The sequence below is a fragment of the Trichoplusia ni genome, chromosome 12 (genome assembly GCF_003590095.1).
Source record: "Trichoplusia ni isolate ovarian cell line Hi5 chromosome 12, tn1, whole genome shotgun sequence".
Taxonomy (NCBI): Eukaryota; Metazoa; Arthropoda; class Insecta; order Lepidoptera; family Noctuidae; genus Trichoplusia; species Trichoplusia ni.
In genome coordinates this window covers 12,598,656-12,623,669 of record NC_039489.1, presented here as the reverse complement: position 1 = coordinate 12,623,669, position 25,014 = coordinate 12,598,656, and the positions used below count along the sequence as shown (strand labels likewise).

The following is a 25,014-nucleotide window of genomic DNA, read 5'->3' as shown; positions in this document are numbered from 1 at the left end:
TGTGACGATTGTAGTAAATCATGTGTTAAACGCCATGTCTTATACAGTGGCGCTCAACATTTTCTAATGGGTAATATTTCCTATAAAATAAAAGATTAAAATCACATTTTAAATGTATTCTTAGTCTCGATGACGGCGTGTGCGGTATGCTAATTGTAAATGGCTGGTAGGTAGGATAAATGGAAGTAAAATGTTTACGTAATTTTTCCTCTTTGTCTACAATTAAACAATTGTTTTTTGAGTGGGATTCAGACCACAATTAAATAGAAATTCAGTTTCTGTTTTCCTGTCAAGTTTCTTTCGTATCGTGATGTATTGATCGCAGTTGTAGCTCTAGCTTCTAAGTGCATTTGATCAGGTGTCCGGTTTGCCCTTATTCGTCTCGCAGTAATTTGGAACTCAATAAAATAACGTCCAGTAAGGAAGCTTCTAGAATAATTGAAGTGTAGATAGCGTTAGAATTTAAAAACAATAAGATTATTTATCATTTAAATAATAGTTCCAAATAATAAATACGTTTTTTGAGCAGAAACTAATGATATTTATATTTTCTGTATTTCGAGAGTTAGTTTTCGATAAATCAAAATTACTTTTTGGTAACTTGCGCATCGTTTACCGCCTGCTAATATATGCGGATGGACATGACAAAAGAGTGTTTTGTCATGATAATTGTCATATCCGAAGACATTTTTAAAATGTAAAAAACGTCTTTAATGTCTTCACACACAGGACGCTTTCTCGACTGCTCGGATAGCCGAGTGGTTGAGGTCCCCACGCCCAACCCACTGTGCGCGACGTGTCACGGGTTAGATCCCCGCGTAGGACAAGCATTTGTGTGATCCACGAATGTTTGTCCTGATTCTGGGTGTCTTTGTGCATGTGAATTGTATGTTTGTAAGCCCCCCGCGACACAAGGGTTAAATTCCTTACTGCGAGAGTCGTTTTTTTTTTTAAAAAAAGAAACTTTGGTAAGTCAACTTTGCAACTTTGTCAACATTATCCAGCCAAAGCTTATTCTGTGTTTATTCCTCGATCGGCGATGAAAATCCGTCACGATTTTTCTTCAAGTGCATGTGAGAGCTAAGCTTGTATCGTATAAAGCCTTATGAGTGCGATCATATTCTGAATACAGCATTAATAAACAACTTTTTCTACAAAGTAGTAGTCGCTTGTTAAAAACTGAAGGTTTTCCTATATCATAGGGGATTTGACTTAAAAATCTTTTTACATAGTCCGTGATAAATGCTCTAAATCTTCGCTATATTGTAAGAGGCCTGTGCCCAGCAGTGGAACGTAAAAAAACTGCTTTTGTTTTATTAGAGTTTCCGACAAGGCCTCTGAGTGTTGGATGTAATGAGTCTCTGGATGAGCTTCAAAAAGGATCGAGTTTCTTTCCTTGAAGTTATCCAGCTATCAGACATACATATTCTTTTTGATTTCACAACTTTTCGTAATTTTAAACTTATGATATCACTTTGAAAATCGCATATCGTCATGACTCCGTACATTTTGTACATATTGTGTCACCCACTCCAGAACTTGACTTACGTATTGTTAAATGTATGTACATTGTTCCTAATACTATTTTTATTATTAAACTGATTCATTTAATGAAATTTAAAAAACCTCCTATTTTAAAATTGCAATCAGATATGAATACCAAGATAATTATTATAGAATGTATGTGTAAAATAAATCTAAACTAGCTGAACTTTCTGACTTTATTATCCCCTTAACTCTTAGATTAGTCAGTGACTTAACATGAAGAATCATCATTATATTTCATTATTAACCACCAGTTTTTATAAAATCTTTTAAGCCCATTGGAATAAAAGCTATTTCCAACTCTTCCACTTCATTTTTCAAGGAAACAAAAAATAAATTTAAACAAAGTAATCAAATGCTTTTCAAAATTAAAAAAGAAGTCATAATAACAATAACTACTTAAGAAATGTTACACGTCCACCAAATTTTCTATGAAACTTTGACAACCACTACAAACCATGGGCTCTTTATTGAATCCGTCGATATTCCGCCGTCATTTGCTCGCACATCGTTTGCATGGGGTAATTGTATGGGTGTGTATGAAGTCAGTCCTTTTACATTTATATTGAACCATGAATATGTTGGATAAGTACTGAGGCGAGATAATCGAGGGTGGTTCCCATGGGACTCGGCGCCAAGTCACAATGCAGATTTTCAAAAAGAATCTTTGAGCGTTTTCCCTAAGTAACTCAAATGGAAAATGAGTGGTTATTATAACATTTGAGCCATAAATCAATACTTAGTCCTTCTGAGTATGCATATCGCGTCAATAAAAACTTCAAAATTAACCAATATTGTATTGCATGCGTAGAGTGACGTTTATCTTTCAGAACTGCGTCAGTGTTCAATTGGTTAGTTATAGATGCTTATATTCTAAAAATATTATAATCTTTTTTTAGAAGAAAGACAAACTAAGTGCCAGTTGGACTCGCGATACTGAGGGTTCTGTACATTGTATAGGCTAAAGAAAAAAAAAATCGGTTGGGTGGGTTAAATTTGTGGTCAGCCAACGTCCTACATATTTATGTAATTTTTGCTGTTATAGCGGTAACAGAAATACATCACGTTTGAAAATTTCAACTGCCTAGCTTTTGGGGTCCAAGAGATATAACCTGATTAAGGATAGACAACAGGACCTTAGTAATAAAGTGCCTTTTACCTTTGGGTACGAAACCCTGAAGATACTGAAAATACCTTTTTACTTAAAAGAACTCGTTATATTTGTCATATCTTGTTCCTCTCCTTGAAATAAATGTCAACCAATATTGTAATCTACTTGCTACCTCGAAGCACAGATCAATCCAGTATCAAATATCAGTAGCGTGTGAAATCTCTCAAAGAATTCTTAATAAAGTTGCAAAAAACAGGATTGGTTGGAACTATGCCCTTTATACACGAAACAACTTTTATTTTAGTTGACGCGCCATTTTTTGGTACTATAACAAAAATAATGGGTCCTGATTGAAGAAATGAAACTGACGTCCATTTTGTAACATAATTTTGTATTCATAATTGCAAAATTAATGACGTTTATTAAATCTCTGGGTCTGTAAAACATCTCTGTTAACGATTTTGGTACCATGTAACCTTTTATAATTATTAAATCGTTCTCATGTGGTGTGCAGTACGAAATTCTCTATCTATTTATTCGATAATATTTGTTTCCAAACGAATACCCCCTTTGTCACATGGTTGATGTATAACCTGAGGGTCCACAGCTACTAATATTATGGTCGGTGGATGCGTGACAGAGATATGATCACCGTATATCGGCATCTCTTTTCCGCACTGCAATGATATACATCCTACCGCTGACGTTGCCTCGCGTACGTAGGACCTCCCAAACAGTTATGGAAAATTGTCAAGGAAAGTCAATCCGACAATATTAAACGAAATAACTTCGAGAATCTATGTTTGTAGGATCGAAAGGCATTTAATTTTAATGTGATATAAGGTGTAGGTGCTGCAAGCTCTATCGGATTTTTGTAGCAGGTGATGTGAATGCTTGTAGCGTTATTGGAGGCAAAAATGCAATAAACTACATTCGAAATAGCCTAACATTCCTCTAAAAGTTATAGGGATGTATGGTAACTTTATTACATGTTTTAAAATAGAAATAGCAATTCATTTGGTTGTAGACTTTTTTCGTTTGAATTATTACGTTCCCGAAAATAGTTTTCCTACGCTTTAGATGCATATATTATCTATGAACTTGTACAATTCACCAATTTTTATTGACACGAGTGAACTGTGAAGTCCTTACCTGGTTCTCCTCCATGAGCATTTTGTAACCGCACAACTGATCATTAGATCCGTAAACGTTTCTCAAGAGCTTTTTTTTATTTCAACTGAAAATAAAAAAAACTGAATTTGATTCTGCTTTTACCAGTACCATATAATAAAAAAGAAAAATCTTCGTGTAGTCTTTGATATTTCAACATTATAAATAAATAATAAACAATAATTTATTTCCAAAAACGTAGTACTATATCACAATCAATAGTATGGCAGTATTAATTTCTGATATATGGATTTAATTACAGTAACCGTACTGAGCAGAGATATAGCTATATATTATGCATAGACTATACCTACAATCAAATATCTCTTCAGCATTAAAAGCTGGCTGATGACTTTGAACGACGCTAAAGCGCAATGAGTACCTAATCTGCGTTGTGACGTCATACACATCAATCTAGGCAATGTCTAAGCTTCCTGTAACGCATGTCATAAACCTAAGTGTTTACACTTAAATAGCGGATGAAACGAAAATAGATAAAACAATTATCCTTAATGGAAAACTGACGGCTGTTGATAAACTATGACAATGATAAAAATGAGCGCATTTCCGATGTATGATAACACCAGGGCCTGTACTATGAGGTTTTGAATAAGGAATGATTTTGTTGTGGGAGCATTACGGTGCTCTATAGTGCGGCTAGCGTTGTCTCAATTTTAAAACGGAAAATTCTTCCTCAAAATTTAAAATTTAGCGTCAAGCACATCTCCCTCTAATGGCGATCATAGTTCTTCGAGTTTATGGTTATTACTTTTAAATTCCTTCTCCTCTTGATTCCTAATATTACCATTGGATTTGCCCGTATCTCCATCTACGATCAAAACTAAAAAAAATAGCGTCCATAAATGAGGAATGTTAATTTAAAACTTTTTAAAATCACATTAAAAAAAAACAGAAATAAGAAAACAACAAATTAAAAAAAACTCAATACATGAAATTGGATCTGAAGTTCCAACAAAGTTAAATTTAAATAGTTTTACAAAGTATAACAGTGCCACATTATCACGAACCGCAGTAACTGTCCGAGGGCGAGTAGTTGCATTTATATGCACAAGAAACCGTTAATTAAACTTATTTCAATGAATATTCATATCACTGGCTGTTCACAGCTGGGACTAGGGGTGACACTGTTTTAAATACCAGAGATCATGAAATTAGAATGGAATACCAAGAGGCTTTAGTGCTTATTTATACTATAGAGAGTTCAATAAAAAGAAAAGAAAATATTACACTACAATTGGTATAGAGGTTGACTTTCTTTTAGCCCAATGATTTTTAAATTGAATGATTAATAGAATTCGATACATATACCTATGTGCAAAATAACGTTTTCGATCTAGATCAACGAAAGAGTTTGCTGGCTTTTGACTGAACCAATAGCCGACGGTCATGGTTAGAGCCCCGCGTAAGACAGGCATTTGTGTGATCCACAAACGCTATTTCTGAGTCTTAAAAGAAATTCCAAAAATTTAAATACGAATTATTGAATAGCAGATAATTAAAATCATTATTATAATAATGAACAGGGATAATACACCTATCCTCTTCTCACAACCCTCAACCAGACTTACATGTTAAGATCAAACAAAACTGTAATTAGTAAGTTTTAAACTTTATTAATAAGCTGTTTAATATGTATCATGGCTACTTGAGCAAGCGACAAATGACGGGTGATATGACAATGTGGAGTTTATATGTTTCCCCATAAAGTTTAAATTTACATAAACTACAATAAGTTTTAGTTTGAATAGACGTTGGGCATTACAAGTTTGTGACAAGCATTGTCTCATAATCCCTACTTCCCTACTAATATTATAAATGCGAAAGTAACTCTGTCTGTCTGTTACGCTTTCACGTCTAAACCACTGAACTGATTTTAATGAAATTTGGTACAGAGATAGAGTTGACCTTGAGAAAGAACAAAGGATAGTTTTTATCCCGGACTTTTGAAGAGTTCTCTTTCAAACGCGATATAACCGACATCGACGCGGGCGAAGCCGCGGTTGAAAAGCTAGTTTTACTATAAAGGCCTATATATATTATTTTAAAGGGAAAGACAGCGAGCTGTTGGCGCGTTTGTTGCACCGTTTCTTCCTCGCAGCAAGGGGGACTACGAAGCGGTGAAGATTGGGGTCCTGTCCTATTCAATTTGACATTCATAAACTGCTACTTACTACCCTTATTTAAATAAATCACTTTTGATTTTGTCTGTTCCTATGAGGACCAATGATCCAAAACGTCAGATCGAAGACAAAAAGTCATATTATAAGTTGGGCCTTCTGGCTTCGAATTAATGCCCCCAATTGAAACCAGAACAGTGTTTCCAGTATAGAAAATTATTCTTTCTAAAAAGAAGGTCCCATTGCTGGGCTCCCCATATTGCGATATTAGGTTCCATTATTTAGAATCCAGGTTTCCCCACTATGCTTTCTTCCACCGTTTGTCATAAGTCTCTTTGAGTAATAAAGAAGAATACAAGATTGAAAAAGTCACATTATATTTTGCCTGCCCGATTTGAAATCGAAACTATTATGCACGAGATATCGTGCATACAAAGTCATGCATGAATCCAAAAAACCATGAAGCCGCTTGTTACATGAAAACCATACAAAGTTCTCTATAAAAATAAGCTTAACTTAACGTAACAAAATTTTCACCACACCCCCAAATTTTGTTCAGAAAAATTCAGTTTCCAAAATGGGACATACCATTAGCTTACCTAGTAACTAATTGCCTAAAAATTTATGTCTCTCCATTAATTGACTAAATCGTTACATTTCTGGAGTATTGGAACACATCGTCCATAACATTTGTTGTAATGTACCTTTTGTTGGCTCCCCGTCGGGAACAGAGTGTTCTCTAAATGTTTTGACGGCCTGCTCTACAATAATTACGTCGTGGAAAAAGCCATAACTATGGAACTGAGATACATATGGAATATGAAGAATTATCACAAGGGATATGACAAAATGCAAAAACAAAACCGTTCAAATGCAAGTAAGTTTCACTTTTCTAGGAGTAACGGACAAATAAGATAAGCGAAGAGAATCGGTCGGGTGAAATTTAAAATGTCTGTCATGGTTCATGAGATGCAGCCTGGTGACAGATGAACGGATAGCGTAGTCTTAGTAATATGGTCCCGATTCTTGGGTATACACCCCCCTTTGGGTATGGAACCCTTTAAAATGCTTTCACATGAAACCGTGGCGTATCCATCATAGTCATCATCATTTTCCCTTTGGGTAAAATTTGATTCCATTGATAATAAATCTTAGTACCTATAGTTAACAATAAAACCAAAAAAAATACTAAATTATTCATGACACCGTAGATGGTACTTAAGATTATTAAACTTTAAGGTAGACCCTAAAATTCAGAGGCTTTTGATCTGCCCCAGCCCTCTGAAGTACGCCGTGAATGAATCCATCACGAACCTAATTATTGAATTTAATAGTAAATAATTACTAATAATATAAAAAGTCCTACGTCAATAAATTCATAAACTTTATTTTCAATGCAAGGATGTACGATCAAGAAATCATTTACAATTTAAATTACCGATCTTGATAAACAAAATATAATTAATAAAATAAGTTTTTTCCTAAAGTACCAAAAATAATATTATTATACGTAATTTTGCAGTCCTTATTAAACTACAAATAGCGTGTAACGTTGAAAATGATATCTCATAATAAATTATTGATCGTAAGCACTAAAATTCGTGACCTAGAATATTCCATGAAATATTTGACACAAAAAATTAGATATTAAATTAACAAATCTGAGACAATTCGCTTAAATTCCTATTTTTATTTAGTCGGCTTTATAAATGAACTAAGAGTAGAAGTACTAATACTTGCGTAGGCAGCAGAAATAACGTTTAATATCAATTTGGTTAAACCTTTTAAAGATTGCCACCTCAATTTCCATAAGGAAACCCCATAAAATCCTCCTTAATTATTTATTTACCTGTCTTGCACTAAAATAGACCAAACTATATACAAATACTTTAGTTTGTTTGCAAAAAAAATAACAATTAATATCAATGAGAAGGCAATATGTGTGCAAATGTGCAGTGGGCGGGGCGAGGGAGGCGCTACGCCGGATATAAAACTCGCCTCGGCGCTACGAAGGGCAGAAGCGATTCAGCGTAGTCCCGTAGCACCGTCGTAGCAACACAGACATCAACAATGGCTCTCGGGTAAGTCTCGTTGGAGTTTTTTTAAATCTTTCATTTTTTTATTATTTTAATGCGTATTTATTTGAGATTTTTTATTTCAAACATTAGGGGGCTAGGATTTTTTGTAACCTTACGTAAGGATTTACTCGGTTTAAACTATATTTTTATTTTAACTTTTTAAAACATATTTTTTTTTGTTTTTTAGAAATTTTTGTCGACCATAAAATAAAATTTTAGCAATATCATTTTACGCGAAAATAGAATTTAAAATCTTATCGAGTTTATATTTAAAAAAAAAACGTTTTCGTTTCATTATAATTTCTCTTTAACGTAGAACAACAATCTACTTAAAATTATCATAACATTTAAATTAAGGACTCGTAAAAAGATGATTTTATCTGAAAGAAAAATCTTTTACTTCTTGTAATGATAACATAAAATTACTTAAACTGCGCCTACTTTTGTAATACGCCTTAAATATTTGTAAAAAGAAACTGTCATCCAATTTAAACGAACAAACACTGCATATTCGTTGTAAAATTTAATTCAGAATTAAATTCTTTAAATACTTGCAAAAATTGTTGACTAATTATAAAAACATGGGTTCAGAAGTTCTCTCCTGAAATTTATTCTGATTGCAGTTCTTTTTTAAAACGTTTACTCTCAGATTCATTATGAAATATATTTTTGATTTTGTGTTCTATAGTCTTCGTAATAAGATACATTATTGAGTAATCGAAGCCTATTCTCACGTAAGAACAGTTCTTTATTCATCTCTTGTTAATTAGAAACCTCTTCCTATAGAGAAAGCAAAGATACTTGTTAATAAAGAAATAGTATCTTTACATTTTGGCCAGAACAGTCAGAAGAATCTAGTCCTAGGCAAAAGTTTATCCTTTCTTTTATCAACAACCTGCGTTGTCAATTTTTAAATAATAATAGTATTTTTCTGTGGTTTTCAAAGTTTAAAATATAAGAAACTATGTTCGATAAATAAAACAAATTAATATTTTATCTTAAAGGCTGAAATCAAGAGATCACCAGAAAAAATGAACTTGGTGTATAAAACGAAATAAAACTCAGTGTAACTCTTTTTATTATGTCAAACAAGCACATTAATCGAAAAATTATTAATAAATATTCTTAAATCATTTCAATTCCAACAAATATTATAAAATAGATTACAAACTAACTAAGAAGGTTTTAACTTGAACAATAAGTAGGTAATCTTCATTAAAAACTAATTTATTCGTCATCTTCACGTGCTCATGTTCTCAATAAGCTTCAAAAGAAAGTCGTAATCTTTAGCTCACACAAACTTACCTAATACTCTTGAATAGGGATAATCTTTAACAAACATAATTTAACGACTTTTACTTTTTATCATTAAAAGTCGTTTGATCCTGCATTCGCTTAGCGCTGGACTATGAACGGTTTGGTTTAAATACAATATCTTTAATATGGACTTATACGTAAAGAGTTTCGGTAAAATATTAAAATTACATTTTTTCCGGTTTTTTAGACTTAAACGATTTCATCTTTAACTGAAACCTATTCTCGTTTGATTCAAACTAAGATCTGTGATTGAAAACATTAACAGTTCAAGTTGACAATCTGCTTAATCAACTTAAAGTGGAAAATTTTAACATATTTACAATAAACTCGGGAAAAAACCATGGGCCTCAACCTAAAGAGAATTATGAATAGACTTTCTTTCACGATGTCTCCAAGACTTCCACCAAGAGTTCTTTATTATTCATTAACTTGGTTAGATTGTAGAACTCTAGAATAGTTAACCTCTAGAAGGTAAACTCGCCTTGTAAACGGAATTCTTTGGAGAAACTGTATTGTTAGTGACGTTATGGCTTTTCTATCTTTTAACTGTATAATTTCTAATATGGAGGAGAAAAAAAGAGCAGCCCTTTAATAAGTTGTCATAAATCTTTGAGAAAATCAATCTAAACAAGCTTAAATTTCATCCACATCACACATTGATCCAAAATGAAAGCAAAAACCCAATCTAGCCTGTAGCTAGTATGTAGAAAAAAATATATTTATGTCACAGTACGTAGGTACATTTCAAAACTCAACTTCCCCGATTTTTTTCCAAGAAAAATAACAAATAAAGAATTGAATTAACCGAGCGTACACACGTCCACTCAAGTGCTGCAATTTTTCTGTTCCCCGGGCGGTACAAACACCTGTTGCCTTGTTGCCGGCGGTACGCCACGACAACTTTCACTTATTATTTCTTATTCCCAGGACTATTCCGTATAATAGGGGCAAAGAGCGGGAAAATGCTAGTTTAATACATCTTGAATGGCGTTTGTTTTGTTCCGGAATTTCTTTTTTTGAAGTAAGATGTAATTGTGACTCGCAGTCGAATGTATAAAGGTTTTACTCACAGTTTAATAAAACCTTTTTTTTTTAATCTGTCGTAATGAAAAGTGATCTACGTTAAATACACACTATTTTTTGCTAAGAAATTTAGATCGTCTACAAGGATTTTAAAACTATTCAGACAAAAACTTAACAATAAGAAAATTAAGAATCACTTATAAAGAACTAGATTAAAAAACAATCTATCACAGCCTAAATTAATGAGATATACAAAACAATTTCTTAAATTAGATTCAGAACGAGACTTTTTCGCTAACCATAAAAAACTATTTCATAATCTAATAGCCGAAAAACGTAACTTAACGCGAAATTTGTAAGACCAGACAATGTTTCTTTGAAAAATATGATGAAGACGTTTGAGCCGCCTTTAGTAGCCAAAACGAACTGGAAATAGCGATTAACTAAACTTTACCAGCACGTAAAATTTGCCTCCTTATTTTACCCTTTGTGGTAAAATTGGTGTTTTACATTTACCGGTATCTTAAGGACACGGTACATTATTTTCTGCGTCGCACTTTGATATTGCTTTCACCGGTTTTGAGGTATAACGGAAGGTAATGTTTTTCGGGATTGAATTGTGCCGGTATCTTGCGGAAAATATGGTTTTGTGAAATTCGTGAGATTTTTGTACGAAAAGTGTTGAGAGATTAGAAAACTAAGCATAGCAACATGTATTTTGTAATAGAAGGACCAGTAACGATTACTGCAATTATCATAAAGAAAAATAAGAAAATGTTGGCATCAAGAGAGAAGGACAATATACAATAAATCCGGTGTTAGGTTAGGCTAAAATGAAAAAAAATGGTGACTAGCGCAAATTTGTTACCGTACCAACGGATGTTTAACCTCGACATTTATTCCGAATAATATTTGTTATACGGGCAAAACGTCATCTGTCTCCCTTGCGGATCAGTAGGACATGGAGAGGATTGGTGACACACATAGACAGACGATAAAACAGTTCCATATTTACCCTTTGAGTACAAAATCCAAAAAACGAGCAATATTTGGACAAATCCACTTTATCGTATAAAAGTTGCTTGAACACACCAACTCTAATACTATCTTTTTATCAAGGATTAAAATTAAATCCCTTTCCAAGTCATTTTACAAAACATGCTTATAAGCCGCTTATTCCGGGATCTATATAGATATATGTAGAGAGATTCACTAAGAAAATGTTAAGCTTCTGTAAGTTCAATATTCTAAAAGCATTCGCACGTATGCAACATTTCCCTTGAAGTGCAGAATCTACTCTTAATAAGAGGCAATATTCGTAGTGATGCCTATTATACTGTCCTTTTTCTCTAGTGGTTCTTCTCCAACCAGTGAAGGCTATTGGTCAGTTCTAGTCCTCCTTAAAGGAACGGCTCTTCAACGCTAGCTATCCTAATCCATTTTCTTTAATTAACCACGTTTTTGATGGTCAACTTCTTTTTTCTAGAGACTCCGAGACTTATTTAAAATAAAATAAAAAAAATATCTGCTGATAAAGCTGTAACAACAACACTAAAAATTAAGATCGGAGTTAAGTAATGATTATTACTGTCAAATATTTGATGGCATCCACAAATTGATTTGTCACCTAACCGATTTTAAATCTTGAGCCTATTCGTATAGAACCCTTAGCATCGCGTGTCCGATTCGCACTTGAATGAAAATACCAATCAGTTATCGATTGATCACGTTCAAATACCTATATACGTATTATATACCTAAATAAACAACACACTTTACGAACAATAAAAACCACTATTAAAGTCACTCCAACTATAAACAATATTCCTTTTATGTACCATTCGATATTTTAACATAATTACAGTCACCTGTCACCCCGCAGCACCGCGTGTCATTGCGTGTCATTTGCAAAAAACATCCCGCTAATGAGATAAAACCGACACTGAATATCATATAGTTTGTGTACGAGAATATTTATTAATATGTGAAACATTGAACGGGTTTTACAGTACTGTAGTGTCAGGTATCTAGCCCGCGGGTGTAACGATGCATGAATATAATGGGAGGAAAATGGCAACTGCATTTGGTCCTTTGAGTAGCATGTCTTTATAGTTCCGACGACTTTGGTTTTGGTCTTGCTTGTAATATGGAGCTTAGAGGAATAATACTGTAATTATGTAATTAATTTGTAGGAGCTCGTGGATAAGCTAGAACTGCACAAGTTAAGCTACGCTCGATAAGGTCGGTCCATGGAGAGGTAACCATCTACATAGGTCTTAACGAGTTCCTCCGTGTTTCGAAAGGCACGTAAAATTGTGGGGTATCCCGTTGCCCAAGAAAATGAGTTGACGTAGCCAGATAGGCTGTCGCTCTTTGTAAAACACTGCATCGCGTTAGACTGGAAGCTGATCCTAACATAGTTGTTAAAAGTTTAGTAGAAATGTTACTACATTTCATTCTTAACGGATCACATAGACTAGGTCAATAATAAAAATCAGTCACCATTTTCCAGATGAAATATTAAATCATTTTTATTCCGTCTTTGCCAATTGATCCGTAGAATTAAAATCTCCTGAGAAACCATTTCTAATAGAAAGTACTTATAGAAGTGTAAGGTTAATAACGTGTGTTTGATTTTGACCACAATCAGAGTCGACACATCCCTAAGGAAATACCCACCGTATTGCTTTCAATCGGTTGAATATTGTTTCTCGAAAGTGAAGGAGAATATTATGTTTGTAAAAGTAATCGAGCTTACATTCAAGCAGGAAAGTTGAAAAGTATTCTTAGAAAATAATAAAGTAACTCTTAATGAGAGACCTTTGTTCCATATATTTCAAAGAAAACAAGAAAAAGGACAAAAATGTATGAAGTTATAAAGTACTCGTTCAGAAAGATTTAATGATACATAATTAGTACGAAATTTAAAGGGTTGACATTCAAAACCCATTCATAACCGCCCACTTACAACTACAAAACCAGTTTGAGGCCATCATTTATATTGTGAAAGTAATTAGCGGAGATGTAATTAACAAGGCTGAACGCGGTCGTGTCGTTGCATAATGGCGGCCATCATGGCGGACGAACGTCAACTGTCAGCTGTCATCTGTCACTTTTTGGGTAAAGCGCGCGCTGACTCCTAATCAGATTTGAGAACGCAGTAATTAACTGAATGAATACTGACTAGTTTCGGGCTGAATCGTGCAATCAACTGAAGTTAAAGTGGACGCTCTACACGTGTTGTATTTGGACACTTTTTAAAGTTGTGTCACGTTGTATTTCACATCTGCATTTCAATTAAGTGTAGATTCAGAACATTATGATTAAGTTACATTTTCGAGTTCTTTTTCAAAGGCTAATCCTGCCGTCTGTCCGAAATAGTGAAACATATTTTAGTTTATCATATTAGCACTTGATGTTTGTTAGAAATACATTTTTTAACACGTTTATAAATTCTTTGGTCCTTAATCCAAATTCTAATTAACCCAAAAATTGCGGACTCTCAAAAAATGATGATTCAATTCCATAGAGGTTACCCGAAAAAGATTATTTTAATGTTAATTATTCTCCTTTTAGTTGGCGGTGGCCACTTTAATTGCGTTCGCTTTACTTATGGCATTTACATTTCAAAAGGCTGCCGGCTCGTGTTTGTGCGTGCTTCGTATAAATATTGCTGTGATTTGACATTCATGACACCTGGCCATCTTTTTAATGCGACATTACGCTTTTGTTCTGTGTCAAGTGTTGCTAATTACTGTACATCAGCAATTATACTTTTGATTTACTGCCCATACAAATATATAATTAAATTCACAAATTTTAAAAACAAAATGAACTTTAATTTTAAAGAAGAACCATTAACGCTAAGATTTTCTTTAACCTTTAAATGAGAACCCAAAACTTTCTAACTTTTTAAACGAGAAAAGAAGTAGTATTTTGTAAGCAATTTTCATTTCCATTTCCTCCCAAATTTTTCTTCATATCTATGCTTTGCTATGGTTCCTTGATCCTTCACCTTAAAACCAACAATAAAAGTATCATAAATATTCCCTTTACTAACTTCTACCAAAAATCGCAACAACGATATTAATCATACATTAACGGCTTAACATTAACACCATCAAAACTCTACCAACAAATAAAGCAATGTATATGAAACAGGAGCTCATCTACGTGTTAAACGCACGGAGGTTCGATATAATTGAATGTTGACTGGACGCAGGCTGTTCATGTCCAGCCTGACGTCCATTTGAATGGAAATGGGTCGCGCGGATTGCGTAAGCTATGAAAAGCACTGGTTTAATGCTCTAGTGCAATGTTGGGGGGAAAATCAAAGGATATTTGCTAGGACACAAAAAAGTGACTTCATAATGAGAAAAACCTTTACAAAGAAGCTTAGGGTTTTGATGAATGAATGAATTAACTCAAAATCTGCTGAGGTTAGAAATCTTGTAAAGTTTTTAAGATGTTGCCTTTTCCAAAAATTCTTTACAAAGACAGTTCCAATGATTGATATTTAAGAAACAGTGATAGCACGCCCCAATGTATAATTCCATGGATAAAATAAAGTAAAAGATTTTGAATTTTCCCCATAAACGATAGACGCCCAAATATCCCAGAAATTAGAAGTCCAAACTAAAGCTAACACAAACGCAATAAGTCTCAATTACTTCTCATCAAATCGTCACTGCATCCAACATTTTTTCTGCAGACATATACCATCACACACACATACAAAACCCCAATTCACCCCAGAAATCAGTAGTCCAAACAAAAGCCGTCACGTAAGCAATAACGCTCAACTAATCTGAATGAAAGTGTCCGACATCACTCCTGTATTCACTAAGTCCACAGGCCAGACAAACGGTCACCGGGGCCAAGTTTATTAGTCTTAATATACGCAGCGAGTAATATCGATTCGTTACAATTATGGAGACAGGTGAACATTTAGTTTTCAATTTGTTCTGCGGGAACAATCATTGGGGTTTATTAAGGGCAGCTGAGACTGATTCTGTTGTCTTAACTTAGCGTTATTGCTTTCGTTCTTGATGAGGTTTTTTTTTTGAAGCGAAGATGTTTTATTGATAATAAGGCTAGGTGTTGTGGTCAGCGATTTAATGCAGCAATCATAATAGTCTAATTTCAAATAGGCCATTTTCCAGGCACTTTCAGAACGTTACAATAGTGACTCCAGACGCAAGTAGACACGTTAAGGTTAAAGTTAATTAATAACCGTGATCTTTTTTTACTTTTAAACAGTAAAGGAAAGCGTCGTGACCAAACTTCACCTGAATAAACCTCTCAAATATGGTAGTCTAGTGACTTGAGTGCGATTGAAAATATAGAATTGTATTTGCAAATGCACTTTCAAGATGGTGATCCTTATGATCAAAGTAACTGCAGCAAGCTACCTCATACAGGATAAACCAATCACTGGCTGTCAGACTGCATTTCGAAGTGGCGTATTTTTAGGCCAAAAAAACCTAGCATCTTTTAAGGAAAATATTTATTTGATACAGTAAGGAAGCAAAAAATTATTAGACACAGTTAAGTTAACAATAAACCAATTACAGGCTTTTACTATATTGTCTACGTTTTAAGTAATATGTAACAAATTAGAACAAGACTTGAAGTCTTAAAATTTATCTCTGCGATGTTTCGTCCGCGTTTAACTTAGATCCCAAAGTCTAAAGTCACCTCACATTCTTTGGACAAACTTCATATCTTGACAAACAATCCTTTTGTATAAAATACATACTTTGAATACAAGTAATTTTGTTTGAACTAAATAAGCTTGAGTTAGGTCATAATTATTCTAAACATTAAATAAATTGAAACAAATGGAACGCACAAGAGATTTAACACAAATTCATACAGATCTCCCTATTAATTATAAAGTTTTTTTACCAATTAAATGAAATAAAATAATTTACCCTGTAAGTAGTTTTTTTCTCCACTTTTATATGTCTTTCTTTAAGTCGACAGTTTTTTTCGGTACGATTCCTTCACGAATATGGTACAAAAAATAGATATCACAAAACATTTTTCTACAAAATGATTATTTTAGAGTAACCCAAAATGTCCTTACCTATGAATAATACATTCATTTCAAACAAACTCTATTGAATGAATGTTAAAATACAGTAAATTACAAAATATGATATCATTTCACAGATATATTAAATATGAAGAGAAAGTCTGAATTAATTAATGTTAGATCGAACGGAAATTAAAGTCCGGTGAGTGAAGAAACAAAAGGCTTCTATGCGTGGATGAGTAACAATACATTTTAATATCACGGCTCCAGCCGCTGTTACTGGCATCGGCAGGTATATTTATAGCAATATAATGCTTAATATTGCAGTATTAATATTAGTTTCATAGCTAAACGAAATGTAATACGGTAATTTAAAACACTATATTAATTTTGAGCTGGATTGTGTGAAAGGAAGAAGCTAAAAATTAAAGTTATTTATTTGAAATTTGATGTGATTGGTTATGCACTCAACTAAGAAAAAAATAACGGGTTTATTTGTCCTTTAAAAGTTGCTATACACCTTGCGACATGTTGTCTTTTAACTAACGTGCAGATTTTATATTTGGAACAGTAGTTACGATCTTCTTTCTTTGTAATTCGGAATCAATAATAGCTGATAGATATGTAATGAATTAAAACAGGCAACATCCATATACGACACCCTAAAATCTAAGAAGGGTTAACATGCATTCCTAGATTTCCTCGATGATTTATTAACAACCGTTTTGAGTGCGGCGTAAACCAGCTCAGCCAAACGGTATTCATTAAACTTAATCAGGACCTAAAGTCACAAATTTAAAGAGTTTTTATAGCAGTATGTAGAGTCCTTTAAAGCAGTATCAGCCGTTCATATAAACTTATCATTTTCCAAACACAGTGGGGTTCCATCGTAATAAGTTACCGATGAATATTAATACGGCCGTTTGTAAGTTATAACTAAGTTACCTAACATTAGTATGACAGCCGGGGGTGATGGCACGTCCTCTAGGTTCCATCGATATTTCCAGACAGTCTTGTGCCTATTTTGAGTTTAATTACAAATAGAAGCTTTGATTAACGAAATAGTTGAATGGTTGAGGTCGCCGCGCCGAAACCCCTGTGAGCGATGTGTCGCGGTTTCGATCGAGTAAGGACAAGCGATTGTGTGATCCATGTACGCTTGTCCTGGGTTTGGGTGCCTTTGTGCATGTGACTTGAATGTTTATAAAACACCCCGCGATATAAGGATTTTTTTTAATACTTAAATCAATATACCCAACTTTATGAGTTTGCATAGCTGTAGAATTTTGGGGAGCCAAATTTTGAGGAGGCTTACTTCGATGCAGAGTCCGATGGCAAAAAATCCTTTTCCACAGTGTCAAAATGGAGTGTACATTATCATACGTTAAGGGTACACTACATTGCGAAAACAATTTTGTTCTACTTTTTAGTTCACAGAACCAAGTCATGTATTATTAATAGTCCTCTGATCAATGCCGCTCCTAATTAATTATCATAAACAAATATAACAAAGATTTGACGCACTACATTATCAATATTTGCGCTTTTAAGTTTGGACGTCATTCTTGACAGATAGACAAATACTTTGATTTTAGAATAAATGTTTTGTTTGCATTTCAAGGAATATAGGACTTTTAAAGATGTGGGCTTTTTGGCGTGAATATTTGTTATAAGGAGTTAGATAAGACTCGCATTTTAAACTTATAGTTTTCTCCCTGTAGCAAAAATAGTTTAGTTTCTACAAAAGCTACCAGAAAACACAGGTAGCTAATTACATCTCATTAGAGAACTGTCTAGTTGTAATCACCCTCTCTCACCGTTCATTATCAATTAGACGGGCACATAAGACCCCTGACATTAAGGGGTTAAGTTTCAACTGCACAGAAGACGACCTATTTGCTCTAACTAAGAATAGTCTGTAATTTTGGATTTTTTTTAGTTACTAAGTAGGTGCTTGTTTTCACGGACTTCCATTTAATTAAAACTAACTTTTCAAAGCCTTCTTTTCAATTCTTGAAAGTGGACTTTAAGTTATAATATTACGTGAATCCTGTAGCAGACTGTTTAGATGCAGGGTTTAATGAGAAAACCTCACACAAATGTACTCACATCAAAATATTATCATAACTTGCACGTGTAATCAAACTTACTAAAACATCGTTTAATGATTCACAGAATCGCTTATTTATTGGGAAATACTAAACGGTGTTAGCGAAAAATAAACTCTAGCTATATGACATAAATCCTATATTCGGTTGTCAGTAAAGCTTTCTTTTGTTTTCAATGAATCAAAGTGAATGCACTCACAATACAATTGAAGCTGTAAGCTCTACAAAATAGAGCTCAAAATCAAATGCAGTACTAAAATAGAATCGTTTAAAACGAAAATCTGCAACGATAAACGCTGCATAAATTGCATTTATCGATATCCTTAATACCTAGGTGATAAGGTTTATATTTGCTTGATATCGTTTTGTCAAAATTCGATTTGAACGCATAGATAGCACAGAATAGTGGTGTGCGTTAATAGAACAATTTGCGTGCAAATTCTCACGTACGCATAAACTTGTGGGTATAGTGACGGACTGACGAACCTGTTTCATTTATATATCGATATAAATTCAAGACAGTGAAGGGTAGACTTGCACTAGCATATACTTTTATGGGCAACATTCACCTTGAATATAGGCACAGTGTTTATTAATTTGTGAATTATAACACAGTTATAGAGCAATGTTATGAAAAAATATGTACAAACCATTAAAAAAATATATAAATGTTAATAACCATACTTCTTCAAGACGGCTTGACTGATTTTCATGAAATAGTCTACCAATGCATGTTTACTAGGTTAGATAATCTTTTAATAAAACGACGCGTAATTCTCCTAAGACTGAGTAACAACATTATACTGAGAAACCCTAAACATAATATTGATTTAAAATTACAAGTACTTGCCTATGGAATCACGGGAGGAATTCTGTTCAAAAGCCTTCAAAAAAAGAAAAAAACTATTTTCAATCGGGGATTCCCCAGCAAAGATGAGTAACCTTAGGTTATTAAATCCAGGACTACAATGAAATTGGATTTTGCCTTTTAAGGAGCAAAGTCCAAAGTCCAAAACTATTCCGAAATTGTGTAAAAAAAAACTTGCTTCTTTTCGCTTTTGTGACGGAATTGTTTTAACCCTGTGATTTATTTTTGGGCACAAATTAATAGTAGTCACATAAATCATCCAAGGTCTATTTTTTATAGTTTAGTTTTTTTGGCTTTTATTTATTAACAAAATCAAAAAACCATATCGAATAGTACCTAATATTTTTCTTCCAAAAGGGACTTTTTAAGTAAGTTTTGATATCACAAAACTTAAATAACATTTACGTACATGTCCAGATGAACTATCTCTAAAAATAGATATTATCATAACATATGATTCAAAAAGTACCTACAATATTAGTCTAGCCATGTCAGTGCTAACCTAAATAGTTCTAGATAAAATATATAAACAGCTGACAATCGGCCATCACATCCACAAAGGCTGACTGCAAAGAGAATGCGCTAATTAATTGGCATTCGTTCCTCTGAAACATTTAATTAGTATCCATAAATAACTTTTGTATTTAAAAACTTGTGGACTAAAAAGTTCATTAAAAAATTTCGTAATAATCTCTTCTATCCACCATTTAAGGTAGACTATGTAAACAGAGCTTATATTTTAGACATACGATTCAAAAAATATATCGTAAGTTCTCAAACTGGTCTCGAATAAAGAGGTACCAATGACAATCTCATAACATTTTTACTTTCAAAGTTACATTTCCGAACTCTATAAAAGCTTAGTTACAAATTCATTTATTGACTAGTTGTCGGTTAATCAAAGGCCACAACTACCTCCATAGACATTAAATCGAAATCTAACCAGCTTTTTTGGCGTGAAGAGATAACAAAAGCACGAGGCCCTTAGTGAGACAGGTTGTCAGACTTTCGAGCTTCTGACTACCTGAAACGACTGTTAAAGATGTAGGAATAACAGCCGGGACCCACAATTTAACGTGCCTTCCGAAACACAAATGCAGCCTGTTAGTGCATTATGTTTTACATAGCAATTTTCTCTGTTAAGCGAAAAGTGACTTTAACTTAAAGTAGTTAAGTTGATTATACAATAACTTTATAATACATGTGTGGTATACCATATACCATATAAAAGCGCGTATAACAACGATTGAGACATTATCGTAACAAAGTCCTATTTGATATAATTGTATGAGTTATTATAATTGTATGTGTGATATCATACAATTACTCTCATTATTCAATATAATGAAGGTTTTAAAACAAAAACAACATTCTTATCGTATTGTAATGTAATTAAGACATACCTGATACCTCTATATTAAAAGCTTTCCTTGTGGCTATTTTCGTTCAATGATAACAGAATTATTTAAATTGTAGAGTCTTTTTCGTTCTTGCTAATTTAGCTTGTTTAACTATATACTCATAATTGTGGTCAAAGGTGGAAATGGAAAAGAAATGTATTTCATTTAAAACACGCATAATTATAATTCTTGGCCGTACAATACGTATATATTCAAAGTAATCCTCTCAAGCAAATCAATTCACACTCAATCCCAAAAATTTAAGAACTATCAAACTATCCATGGTACATATATCCCTTCACCAATCTTCAAAATATTCCACAACTTTCACATAACCCCATCTAGTCTCAAACTAAGCATAGCTTGTTTGATAAGTACTAGACAACTGATAAACATACTTATATATTTTTAAATACATACATAATATAGATAAATAACTAATCATCACACAAACATTTATCCTGGTGGGGAATCGAACTAACGACCTCCATGACGTGAAAACTTGGTAAATACCAAATTTCTTTCGCATACCGTATGACGTATAAAAGTCATCGCTCGCTAAGAATTCGCGTTGAATCAGCCAGCGTTTGGTCAGCGTAATATCGACATCTTATGCAACATGCTACGGCTCCGTGTACCAAGGGCGCGATATAGAAATCATAAACACTAACTTCCGCTTAGCCGACCTTATGGTTAGTAAAAATGACCTATATCCGTCCCCTGGTAATGATATCGGTAGATCTATTCCGTCATATCGATAAACTGAAATAAATAAACTACGAATCGAAGTTATCAAGGAACAATCAATTTTAGAATGAGTATATTGTGTCTGTCATTATGAACATTGTTATGTAACTAAACAAAGCAAAGGTATAGCAATACACTGTCAAAACGAAACAACATACAAGCAAACAAAATGTTACGAACTGATTTACTTAAAACATGCAACAGAATATAAATTTCCTTCATTAAATTCTTTTAAAAATTAACAATAAACCCGTGATTTCCAAAATATAAAACCAAAGACATACCATGATACCCACCCACCATCCCAACACATCTTAGTTCTGCTTAAATTAAAAATAATCAACTGATACTCATCCTATGCTAAGGTTAAAAAAGTTCCGCTACAGCCAAAAAAAGTTTAATCATTTCTATCGACCGCAGAATTCCCTAAGCGGTGCGTCAGTACACATGAGATAAAATAATGCGTACTCCCGCGCAGCCTCCAGTGGCCGGCCGCGTTGCGCACGCGCATCATTCACGAAATGTCGTTCAACCGATAACTTTAAATATAGAGCAACGTTTTTGAATATTGTTCGATTAACTGTCAAGTTTTGAATATCGTTCGATTGTAATAATAACTGTCAATTGTTTAAGTGTAATTTTTGTTGTTTTTTTTTGTTTGTGAAAAATGTGAACATTTTTGTGCTTGAGTGTATTTTTAAAGGATTTATTCATGAAGAATATTATGTGAGTATTTTACGTTTTGAAATCAAATATAAAATAGAAATTATCATTTCAAAATGTTCCTTAACAAAAATCTGGTAAAAATTAATATCTTCGTTGATCGACTACTATGTTAGGGAGAAAATAAACACAATTTGTATTAAAAAAACTTATTTCACAAATATTAGTTTCCCTCTGAATACTACAAAAAAGCCTAAAAGCCGAATAGAGAAATTCTTTTTATCCACACCAATACGTGTTTGCTATTGTCAGAGCGTTACTTCCCAGGCCAATTTATCGATAATATTGATTTACACGATATTTAGGAACCTATTAAATAAATCCTAAACAAAAAAAACAGCAAATTTATTTCAAATGTTTTTTCTGATTTTCCTTATGAGATATCGTAAGGTTCAGAATAAAATAACCAAAAGTAACTGACCTCTACATAATTTAGGAAATAAAGCTACACACAAACACCACACATACATACATTTTAGTAATTAATATTGGAGACAGTCAGGGTTTTTACTTGAGATGAGTAAGTAAATTTGTGCCAGTAATGTGACGTCATATTTTAATACTTTTAAACCGGTATGTTGTGCAACTTTCTTCTTTTAAACGTCATTGAATTTTATATTATAACATGACGATAGATCATTCTTTGGAAATGACATTTGGTTTCGATACGTCACGCGACTTTGACCTATACCTCCATGCCCAAGATCTAGATGCTCCATCAAGTTCGAGATCAAAATTCAACAAAGATACTGCACGGTTGCCCCGTGTCCTCGTGTACCCACGCCTTTAAAAAGGACAGGGGAGACCCTATCCTTTTTAGAGGCATTTCTCCCATAAAGGCGCCCGTGAGTGAAAATAAATCTTAATTTATATAAATTACTTGTAAATTTGCACGCAATATGCAGTTTGATCTATCTTGGAAGATAGGATAGCTTGATATGCCTAATCTTTTTATTTTCACCATTGACTGTTAAGTAGAACGATCCAAAAAATAAGAGAAACAGGAGTATTTTCGAAGATAAATAACATGGTAATCTGGGCTCCCTTTTTTGCATTCTTTCTCTCCAGATAAGGGCACTAATTACGAACTGTTTCAGATAACTCTGCAAGCGAAATTATCATTAAAATTCAGTACTGCCAAAGCTTAGTACCATTATCATTGTTTATATTTGACAAGTTTTAGTTGACTATCATAAAATATAGTTAGGCTGAAAGGCGAAGTGCTTGCAGAGCCAATGTCTATAACCAATAATTGTCAATCCAAAATTTGCATAAAATTAAGAGTTTGAAGATTTACTTTTGATCTGATCGAAAGTTATCAAAAAGTCACTGATGCTGATAGAATTCGAAAGAAATCTTTCAAGTTCTTACTTTAGATTTTAAAATCGGTCAAGTGCGAGTCGGCCTCGCCTTCCGAGGTTTCTTTTTGTTAAGCCGTTTGTGTCCCTCTGCAGGGCAAAGTCACATACCCAAATTGCTCTTTGGAGAAAGTAACAAAGCACATATTTATACCCACATAACTCATATTGGAACTTCATGATCTATTTGCATCATGACGTAACAAACATTAGTCCATTATTAATTGTCTGGCCTGAGAATGCGAGTCCAATTAGCACGGAGATATGTACACTGTTTATATTTGTAAGGGAGTCCGTATTATAACTGTTATAATGGATATTTATGTTATTGAGAGTATTGTGAGTCCCGTCCAATAAATATTATCGTTAACGGCATTACAATAGTACTGTACTTGTTGGTATAGAATGTAAGTAGATGTTTGAGCGTTTATTATAAGTTGTTGCGCCGTGTGATGGTTTGCTTGACAGGTCTCTTTCTTGCTAAGGAAATTTCTTACAAGGAATCGATATATTTTTTCTATTGACAAAAAAAGCGAAACTGCCTTTATTTTTCGCTTACCACATATCATCATAAGAGACATCATCTATAGAATGTTGTATGTATGTACAATGGCGGATATAGGATTGTTATTTTTTACTTGATGCTTTGTTACTATATTTTTTTAAATTCCAAACCCAAAAGCTTGAAACCAAACCTTATTTCTATATAAAACTCCACTTTCTGTCAATATTCTTGAACCTCAACTAAGCTATTTGAAATTGACACTGAGATCTTTTACTGGAATAGTTAGTAGAAAGACTGGGTAGAGAATTCATAAAGATTAATTAACATATTTTGGCATTTGAGGTAACTTTAATAGTTGGATTAACCCGGAAGTTAAAATCAAAACCGGTAACCGGATTCTACGATAGGATTAACTACATACCCACCTACATGACTTATAATTTATGAATATCAATTATCCTTGCTGATATTCGCGATCAAACGAAATCGATAAAGATTAATTTTCACTTAATAATAACTTGCTTTTCCCAATATTTTAAGTGGTAAATGTAAATTATCAACTGACTGACGGAAACAGGTGTGAAGCTCAGCGTGTCCCGAACACTGAGGTTACTGTACAAAAAAGACTGATTTTAACATTCAATTTGTTGCTTATAGCATTAAAAATGCATCATCTGTGAAAATATTTCACCGTCTAACTACAAAAGCTTATGAGATAGATCCTGTACGCAACCGGACGGACACGAAACTTAAAGTTTAATAGAGTTAAGAATTATCCATTGTGTACTGAAAAATGAAAGCATAATTATTAGTACAAGATATCAAAACCACCTCTAAACCTAAAATTATCGAAATTTGTTATACCTAACTCAAAAGAAACATGCTA

General features: G+C 33.4%; 1 protein-coding gene across 2 annotated transcripts in view; it reads left to right on the top strand.

Annotated features, from left to right (window-relative positions):
- The first annotated feature begins 7,905 nt into the window (after positions 1–7,905).
- The window catches only part of LOC113499225 (myosuppressin), a 30,579-nt gene continuing 13,470 nt past the window's right edge, over positions 7,906–25,014 (top strand). The window contains exon 1 of one of the 2 annotated variants that reach the window (XM_026879619.1): positions 7,906–8,045. In XM_026879619.1, coding sequence (XP_026735420.1) covers positions 8,035–8,045 — 11 coding nt within the window. In that variant the 5' untranslated portion in view covers positions 7,906–8,034. Of the gene's footprint in view, positions 8,046–22,004; positions 22,269–25,014 lie in introns of those variants that run through there. The other variant, XM_026879618.1, reaches the window with a different exon arrangement.